This window comes from Microcebus murinus, chromosome 5 (assembly GCF_040939455.1).
Source record: "Microcebus murinus isolate Inina chromosome 5, M.murinus_Inina_mat1.0, whole genome shotgun sequence".
NCBI classification, from domain to species: Eukaryota; Metazoa; Chordata; class Mammalia; order Primates; family Cheirogaleidae; genus Microcebus; species Microcebus murinus.
Genome location: NC_134108.1, coordinates 42,552,703 through 42,562,548, shown reverse-complemented (window position 1 = coordinate 42,562,548; position 9,846 = coordinate 42,552,703). Strand labels below are relative to the sequence as shown.

The following is a 9,846-nucleotide window of genomic DNA, read 5'->3' as shown; positions in this document are numbered from 1 at the left end:
GAACATTCTAAACTTTAGTACTGCAGAGCTAAGCCCTCCGGACTGAGTAGGCTTCTAGGCTTTCAGGAGACTGTATAGAGAGAAAACTGGCAAAGTTCTCCTGTGGGGTATGTCGTCAGAGCTGTAGGTATGTTGATGAGTGGGTGGCCCCAGCCTGGATTCAGCTGCTGGAGGTACCAGGTAAGGAGAAAACCTTTGACAGTTGATGCCTTCCCCAAGGAGTTGTGCTAAAAAATGGGAGAGGTTCCAATGCACCTATAATTTCAGCTGCTCAGGCTGTATTAGACTCCTTTCAATAATTCACCCTTCAGCCACTCACCACCTTGGGGCCCGTTTTGTTTTTTCTATGTTAAACCTCACTGTAATAATGTAGTTTAATATTAAATTACAGTCCAAGGGGAATTTCTTTCTCTAAGGCTTGGAGAGGATGACAGGTTGTAGATTGTGATGAGGCAATGTGAACTAAAGTTTTTCCTGGAAGGCACCAGGCACATAAAGGTACAGGGCATATCTGTCAAGAGAACAAAGGATGGAAGGAAAGGAAGATGATGATGTACCAGTCAGATAACACCAACTCCAAGCCTTCACGCCTGCTCCTGCTTAGAGAAAGCACAGATTGTTGTTTTGCCCTGACACGTGACTCTCGTGCCATTTTTTTTATTGGAAAATTATTGCAATTTTATTTTTCATTTAAGCGAACGTCCATGGTACTATCGCTAGGCATAAGAGATGAGGAATCACCAGGGACACGTTTAAATTACAAAATACTATAAATGGGAGGGAGTGGATCTTTCCTCCAAGTTTGAGGCCAGATCCTCAAAAGCTGCAAAGCCCAGGAGTCCAAGCCGGTGTGTGCCCGGGAGCAGACCAGTGTGTGATGAGATGGGATCTTTCCTCAAGCCACTTAGAAGACCCCTCACCAATTCCTCAGATCGTTCAGGAAATAAAAACAGGGCCCATGCTGTGCAAAGACGGAGCGGTATTCTGGAGTACTCTTTTCCCTGTCCTGGGAGTGCAGAGTCAAGGCTGCCCCGCAGGTGCCTCATTTCTGTCTCCTGAGAGTAGGCATGGGGACAGTTGGAGCCGCTTTCTCCCCCACAGAGGAGAGTGAAGCTTTCTGGATCTTTCTGGGAGTTTTGGGTGTGAAAACTGTCCTCCGCCCAGCTCAAAATGAGAGAAAGGGAGGAAGGGAGTGGAAGGAGTGTGGGGAGCGGGACTGCGTTGCTCAGGGCGTGACGGGAGCAGGTGAGCAAGTGAGTCCCGAGGGGAGCATCTGCCTGGACCACTGACAGGTGGAGAAACGCAGACGCGTCTCGGCCGGGCGGTCTAGGCTGTACCTGTGCACGGCGTCGTCTCTCCGTTACGCTGACGACTCGGGGCCGGTGGCCCCCGCCCCCGCTCCCGCCCCCGCCCCCGCGCCCGCCCGCGGGTCCCGGCCCCGCCCGCGGGTCCCGTCCCCGCCCCGCCCCGCCCGCTCGGTCTGGGGCTCCGCGCCGAGAGCCGCGCGCGGAGGTGCCGAGGTCTCGGCGGCCGGGAGGATGGCCAAGGTCCCGGAGCTGGAAGACACCTTCCTGAAGGCGCAGCCCTCGCCCCAACTGTCCCCTGAAATCCGGGAAGACTGCTGTGCGCAGCTCCTGGGCAAGGGCTTGCTCGTCCGTCCCGAGGAAAGAGCGTACCTGGCGGCCGAGGCGCAGCCCCGGGGCGAGCCGGGCAGCGGGGACAGGGGGGAAGCCCCGGAGCTGCGGGTGGGCGTTAAATCAGGTGAGTGTCTGCCCCATCCCGCGGTGCGATTGGGACGACGATGTGCTCTAAGAAGGGCATCCAATAATAAAAGCAAGCACTTCTTAAACATACACACAGGGTATGTATTTCCCCAGGTAAATGTCAACCGGAGATGAACTCTAAGGCGTTTTGCTCTGCTCTCCTCCTCCTCCTCCCCACCCTCCAGTAGGCTACACCTTTGAAGTTAAGGTGCACTGAGAAGCTACTTGGGTGATTTTTATATTCTGTTTGTGTTTATCATCCCTTCAACTGGCAATCAGAAATGCATTTGCACGATGGTAACTTTTCCTCTGAAGAAGAGGATGCGGACAGTCGCGACAGCAAAACCAAAGCAGCCGATCAACACCTGTCTCAGAAGAAAACCATCACGCAGATTATGAAGGATAAAAAGAAGCAGACACAGCTCACGCTGCAGTGGTAAGACTTACCCACAGGGGTACACTGAAGTATGTGAAGTTTCCACAGCTAGTGTCTTCGGGATCTTTGCTTTTCACAGTTTGCTTCTCCCTCAAACTTTTTGGTGAAGTTTGAAAGACTGATTAGAATTTAATCCAGAATTTTTTTTCAGTGAATGTTTAGTATAAAGGCATATTCTAGTACCGATGAAATATGATCTGCAATACAAATAAAAACAACATTGCTTTGTTCATTATTGATTAAAATCGTAATTTCTTCAAATGTAAGCAATAATGTTTTCCTGACTTACTTGCTTAGCATGCAATCATTTCAGTCCTTATATGTTTGTTATTTAGTAGTTTTTGCTTTTATGAAACATGATTCTTAAAAACAACTTGAAAAGAGGAAGGTTATTAATACTGGCTTTATCCATAAGAGGGCAAATTAAAAATAGTGTATTTGCCATAAGATAAAATGCATTTGAAGTAGAAGACATAGAACAATCACTTAAGGTATTATTAACTTACAGATGTTCAACTATTTTTATAGCACCTGTCATGTGATTTATTTTAATGAAATATCACAAATTGGATTTTGTGGAAAATCTTTTAAAATGAAGAGTATGTCAGTAGGATTTCAACATAGAACATGTTGTAATATTTATTTCAGTGAAAAAGGGAGCTAAAGTAAAAACATAATATTAAACTTTCCTATGTAGTGGGAAGAAATAGTCATATACATTTATTTCCAAATTCTAAGTAATAAACAAATTACTATAAAGAGCTACTTGTTTAATGATTAATTACATAACCCATTTATATGCAAAGTATAATCTAAACCTTAGAAAAATACAATGAAAAAATAGGCTCTAAACTTAGTAAATTTTATTTTTATTTATTTAAACATTAAATCATAATTTGCATATACTATTTTTTGTGATTATATGCTTGAACTCTTTCAAATATTGGAAATATAAACCAAATATTCCTCTAAAGTTATAGTTTAACTATTGAAGTTAATGCCATGATTACTGGTTAAGAATACACTAGAGCAGTAAATAAGTGAGTTAGCTATCTAGAATATTTAAGATACAACTATTTTCATTAGGATAATTGGGGCAAAAGTGTTTTGATTTCAGATATGTTATTGAGGTGTTTTGAGTGATCATTCTCATTTTTTTCCATTCAAATTGAGTCAGTGGAAACTACCTTGAGTTTTTATTTTATAAATCTGTACACATTAAGATTAAAGAAAAATTCATACCCCAAATTAACATTGTAGTTATGTCTAGGATTAATCAATATTTTGAAGACAAAGACAATACCTACAACAATATCAAAATAGCCAGATGAAAGAGGATACTATATGCATGTAATTAAAATATAATTTTAAATAGCTAAATGTTTCTTGTAACAGTTTTCATATTTTTAAAACTATAAAGCACTGTCATTATTGTTTGATTTTTCCACACTCTCTTCTAAATAATGAGTGTTATACATTTAAAAAACTGAGTTATTTGTATTTTCCTTTAAGATTATTGATTATCTTGGGAGTGTTAACAACTAGAACTGAAAATCAAAGTGAAAAAGCTGCTTGATTAATTCCAATTCTTACTGTCAACTAGATGTTTGATTTTATGCATGCAAATTGGTTTTATGTTTTGAAGCACTAGCTGTTACTGGCTTTTGGTCTTTGTTTTTTCTTTATAGAAATACTTTACCTGCTCAGGGAGTACCTCCTTTAGGCTTTACCTTGTGCTCATTGGAAATATGTTAAATCAGAAGTCTTGAAGTGTTTCACCCAATTTCAATCTGAATACATAGTCTATATTGCATTGTTCCTACATTAGAATTATGATCTTACTATACATAAAATTGGCATAAGCAAATTTTAGCCAAAATTACCTATTGAACTGTTGGAAAAACTGAGATTAGAATATAGAATTTCTGATTTCTAGATTGCTGTTCATATAATTGTACCACAAATATATATATATATATAGCATTTATATAAATTATACTTAATTACAAATTAAATAGAATTACTCTAAATTTTTAAAGTTTATGTAATTATTTTTATAATATAAAGTTGATGTTTTATATGTTATGTTTGGAGCCATCTATAGAGATGGAAATGTTATGTTTCAAATGTACAGGATGTTTCAGATAATTACAGTACTGAACATAGTAAAACGTGTAGGAATAGAAATAGATGAGTATCATTTAGACTAACATAAAATGAGCTTATCCTTATGTATTTTGCAAATAAAAGCATCACCATCCTTCTCTAACTATTAAGGGTTCTCTAACTATTAAGGTTCTCTAACTATTAAGTTAAGAACTAGTTTGTGAACGAAAGTGAGAGAACGTAAGCATTTGCCAGCCTGAAGCCTGGCAGCCCTTAGGTGTTGAGGATGCTCTTTAAAAAACCCATCATCATCAGTTTCACCATTCGTATTTATATATCACAGAGCAAACCATGATGAACGATGAGGTTTGTATAGAAGTAAAACCTAATATTTGTGATGTGGACCAGGCAGGTGTGGTAGGAATGTACCAGCAGATGTTCATTGGGTTCTTGCTCTTCTAACATTAATCCCAGTGATCTGATTTTTAAAAAATATGCAGAAAAAAGGAATTGTACTCATGTCTATTTAATAACTTATTTACATAGTCTATATTCAAAATGGGAGTTAAGTCAATGACGAAAGGGAAAGAAAAGGAGAGGTAAAGAAAAGGTTTGACCTAATTTTTGACCTTTTTTCTTAGGCTTGAAGAGAATTACATTGTATGTGAAGGAGTTTGCTTACCACGTTGCATCCTTTATGCACACTATTTAGATTTCTGCAGGAAAGAGAAATTGGAGCCAGCCTGTGCGGCCACATTCGGAAAGGTAAATGGCACATACTGGCTATATTGATTTGCAACTAAAGTCATGTCAGACAGATACTGTGAAAACAAAATCATCTGAGCAAGTTCTGTTAGAGAATATGAAGACATTTGCTTTGCAGATATAAATGAAATCTCTTAAAGATTATGTTTGGTACTAGTATTTGTTTATAGCTTGATTTTGAATATTAGAATCATGGCTATCGGAAGATCTAATGTGAACTTAAAGCAAGCTTCATTTAGCACTTCCATTTAAAAATGGAATAAGTTAAAATCATAAAAGCTTTAAAGAGTATGGTATGGTGTGTAGAGAAGTAAAATTAAACAGAGGTGACAAGTCTCTTGTAAAGAATATTAGTGGTTATCCTCGTTATTAGGTAGTCCAAGTATATAAGTTTTTAATACGTTTTACTCTATTAGCTAAGCAGTTCTTCTAATTCTCCATTTCAATCTGAGTATGTTTACATCTAATACTCCATATTTTATGATGAGATTGGTTAAATTTCTCTCATTTAAAACACTTCTTCCTACCCAATCTATGTGGTTAGGATAGGAATCTATAGAACTGACATTACTATAATTAAATATATTGACATCCTTATGAGAATCAGGAAACAATATCAATTTTTGGAGAAAGCCTTTTTCTTTGAGATTTTTGTCATGCTCTGCTGTCTAAGAACTTAGAATTCCCAGAAAAACTGTAGGAAAGTTGGATCTCAAAAATATCATACCTCATATAAACTGAAATCCGAATTTTAACCTGTAGAGGGACTCATTGTCTAGAAAATAATGAATACTATAGTCCAGCTCCCCAATTTTTTAAAATATTTATTTATTTATTTTGAAGATCTATCTATTTATGGGGGCAGTGCGATATGACACATGGTAATCAAGTGATTTAGATTCTGGCCTAAAGTGAGTAATTTGTTGTGAGACCTTCTGAAAATCACTTAATCTCTTCAAAACTCAGTTCGCCCATTCTATAAAATGAGGAAGTTGGATAAGACAACTTTAGGTGTCCATGTTAGCATTACCATTTTGTGAGTCCACTTTATGGCAATAATTCTTAACTATTTGGGGGTCATGAAGCACCTTGAATATCCAATAAAAACTGTAGACCCAGTCCCCAAGAAATTAACACATAAAGAAAAATTTGCCATCAAGCTCTCTGAAGTTCATGTGTGACTCTCCTGAGATCTAGGTTAAAACTCCTATTTTATGTAGAAGACATTTTTGATCTCTAATCAAATCCTAGTTTTAGCAAATTTAGAGAAAGGAACACACAAAACATTTTTTTGTAGTACTATCATGGAGATCCAGTAAGGCAGAGGAAGTTTCATGTGTCCTTTCAGGGTTGAGGATAGATATTTAATTGTTGGTAAGTTTCTTTATGGAGTCATGAAAAACCCCAAATATTCACACTTGTTATGTAAATAAAATAATAACTGCTTTGGTACTAACATCAAGCAAAAGCAGATATTGATCTGCCTTGGAAATTGACACAAAGGCAGTAGAATACTCCAATCAAAAAGTATTTCCTGCCTCTACTGATGTATTTCTTATCAATCTGTGTAAGACATTAGTTTGTCCAGACCAGTATTCATTCACAGTTCATTCAGAGTTCATTCACTATCTCCAATTCATTGGCTATGAGGGGCTTGCATTAGAATCACATGCTTTCTATTAAATAAAAACAAAGTTACTGTCTTTCTTTTTAGACAATTCGTCAGAAATTTCCCCTCCTAACAACACGGCGGCTTGGAACAAGAGGCCATTCAAAGTAAGAGACATCAGTGAGCATATATCAGATTTTGCCCTTGTACATGAGGCTTGACACAAATGAAAAATAAGTATTGTCTTTGTCAGTGAATAGAAAGTTACTCTCTTCTTGATGAAGCAGACTTTTACTGACTGTGAGAACCAAAAAGAACAATTTTAGAGTAATGTCTACACAGCAAGATTTCCACAGAAAAATCATAATATATTGTTCCTTCAGGTGAAATAATCTTAAAGCCATTACTGGAGGCACCAGTGTCATGAAGCAGAAATGTATGAGACTAGCTGTAGGGAGCAGGCAGACCCTACAACACTCCTGAAGAATGAGGACAAAGTCAGGGAGGGAAGAGCTGCAAGAGGGAAGGAAGTGTCCTAGCAGGCTTCCGGTTCTTCCTCAAGTTTTCTCTCCCAGTTAATAATTTCTTAGTATTCTCTCTCTTCTCTCTACCACAAATGACATGCACAAATGGCCTCTTTAATTATCTCTTCATATAGATATAAACAAAAAATAAGCTGTTGACTATTCCCCTTCTTGGTATCTTTAGCTTTTCTTCTCTCTAGTGGCACTCTCTGGAGAACCTTCAATGACGGGTTCTCATTCATCAGTTATTTTCTCTGTCCACCGTGTTTTCAGTGTCTCCTTTCCTTCTGCCTGCAAGCATATCCACATCTCTTTTACACTAAGAAAAAAAATCTACATCATGGCCGGGCGTGGTGTCTCACGCCTGTAATCCTAGCACTCTGGGAGGCCGAGGCGGGCGGATTGCTCAAGGTCAGGAGTTCAAAACCATCCTGAGCAAGAGCAAGACCCCGTCTCTACTATAAATAGAAAGAAATTCATTGGCCAACTAATATATATAGAAAAAATTAGCTGGGCATGGTGGCGCATGCCTGTAGTCCCAGCTACTCGGGAGGCTGAGGCAGCAGGATTGCTTGAGCCCAGGAGTTTGAGGTTGCTGTGAGCTAGGCTGACGCCATGGCACTCACTCTAGCCTAGGCAACAAAGCGAGACTCTGTCTCAAAAAAAAAAAAAAAAAAACCACATCAAACCTGCTATATGATGCCTTCATGGTTGCTCTATTATTTTCTTTCTCTTTGCTATTTTTTGAAAAGCTAGCTACCTGCTGACTTCCCCTACCACTGATCACATCCCTCTGACTTAGTCCATTTCTTTACCTGGGCAAAAAGAAAAAATGGCTCCTTTTTACTGTTACTCATCTTTCTTGGCTCCTGTCTAGCATTTGAACCTGCTGATGACACCCTTTTAAGATAAATACAGCAAATTCCCCTATGACTTCCCTCATGGCACTGCCCAGTCCTCTGCCCTGGTCTACCACTCCTTTTCTAGCTTATCCACTGTCTCCTTCTGCCCTGATATCTAGTCCAGCACTAAGACAAAAATTTCAAGTAGCCACATTAAAAAAGTAAAAAGGAACAAGTAAAATTAATTTTAATGTTTTATTTAACCCAATTTATCTAAAACATTATTATTTCACCATGTAATCAGTATAATAAAAATAATGAGATATTTTATATTCTTTTTTCACATTAAGTTTTTTGTTTATTTGTTTTTGTTTCTGTTTTGAGACAGAGTCTCACTTTGTTGCCCTGGGTGGAGTGCAGTGGCATCATCCTAGCTCACTGCAACCTCAAACTCCTGGGCTCAAAGGATCATCTTGCCTCAGCCTCCTGAGTAGCTGGGACTACAGGCATGCACCACCATGCTTAGCCAATTTTTCTATTTTTAGTAGAGACGTGTCTTATTCTTGCTTAGGATGGTCGTGAACTCCTGAGCTCAAGCAATCCTCCAGCCTCAGCCTTCCAGATTGCTAGGATTACAGGCATGAGCCACTATGCCTGGCCCATACTAAGTTTTCAAAATCCAGTATGTACTTACACTTACATCTTAATTCAGACTAGCCACATTTCACTTGCTTGTGTTCAGCTAATGGCTACCTTATTGGCTAGCTCAGCTTTGGTCACTTGCCAAAAAATAGGTCCTACTTTTTTAATTCTCTTGAATTCGTCTCACCTACTTTCATAGCCTGACTTTGATTCTTTCTAGTCCGTTCAGTACAATTTTTCCAAACTGACCTTTTAAAGTTTAGATTCAATCCCATCTCTCCCACGTTTAGAAACTCTCACTGGCTCATAATTCTAAGTATTAAAGAAAAACTTTTCTCACCTTGGCATGCAAGGTTCATTTTGATTTAGTCCCAACCTATTTTACTATCTTACCATCTACTTCTCACTCTTCATCATGTGGCCTATGCTCTTAGCAAGTTATTACCCCAGTATCCTTTGCTTCACCCTCAGCTGTTAGTCTTTTGTTTATGTTGTCTTCCCTGCTGAGAATGCCCTCTTCTCTATAGGTATTGAAATTTTACCCATTTAAAAGACTGTTTCTAGAACTTCCTCCTTAACCTATTGATTTACTGTAGGCTCTTTCTCTGCACCCTGATAGTAGTTTGTTGGTGTCTATCTTCAGTAGAAAATTAAATTATCTTTTCCTCTAAACAGATAGTATTTTGAGGATAGAAATTTACCTCATTCACTTTTATATCCTTTCTGTTGTCTGATACATAATAGATTATCAATTAATACTTATTTAATTGATTTCTATTAATGCCAGCAGTATTGTGGCCTGGGAAGGAGGAATAAAATGTCAGACTGAAACAGATAAAATTAGTCTTTTCCTTCTAATGAAGTAAGCTTTATTTCAAAGTTGACTCAGTTTAACTGACTGGTTTCTACTGAATTTGACTCCTACTGAATTGTGTAGGTGAAGGAAAGATCAGATAGTATTTAAAGTAAATAGATAGGAGGGAAAGAGGCAAAGCAATGCAGAGAAATCCTCTTGACAGAGTCTACAAGAGGGTGGGCTGGCAAGCTGCAGAGAAAGTCAATTAATCCTAGAAGGAGCCTTTAGGATTAGGGATGAATCATTAACTCTGTCCATTGTGACAAAGTGAGGCTCTAGTACTTAGGCTCATATAACAACATG

At 38.5% G+C, this 9,846-nt stretch overlaps 1 protein-coding gene across 1 annotated transcript in view; it reads left to right on the top strand.

Moving 5' to 3' along the window:
* Positions 1-1,501: 1,501 nt before the first annotated feature.
* The window catches only part of RFX6 (regulatory factor X6), a 51,706-nt gene continuing 43,361 nt past the window's right edge, over positions 1,502-9,846 (top strand). The window contains exons 1-4 of the mRNA XM_012753826.3: positions 1,502-1,761; positions 2,043-2,199; positions 4,947-5,070; positions 6,785-6,846. Of these exons, the coding sequence (XP_012609280.2) occupies positions 1,539-1,761; positions 2,043-2,199; positions 4,947-5,070; positions 6,785-6,846 (566 nt within the window). The 5' untranslated portion in view covers positions 1,502-1,538. The remainder of the gene's footprint in view (positions 1,762-2,042; positions 2,200-4,946; positions 5,071-6,784; positions 6,847-9,846) is intronic.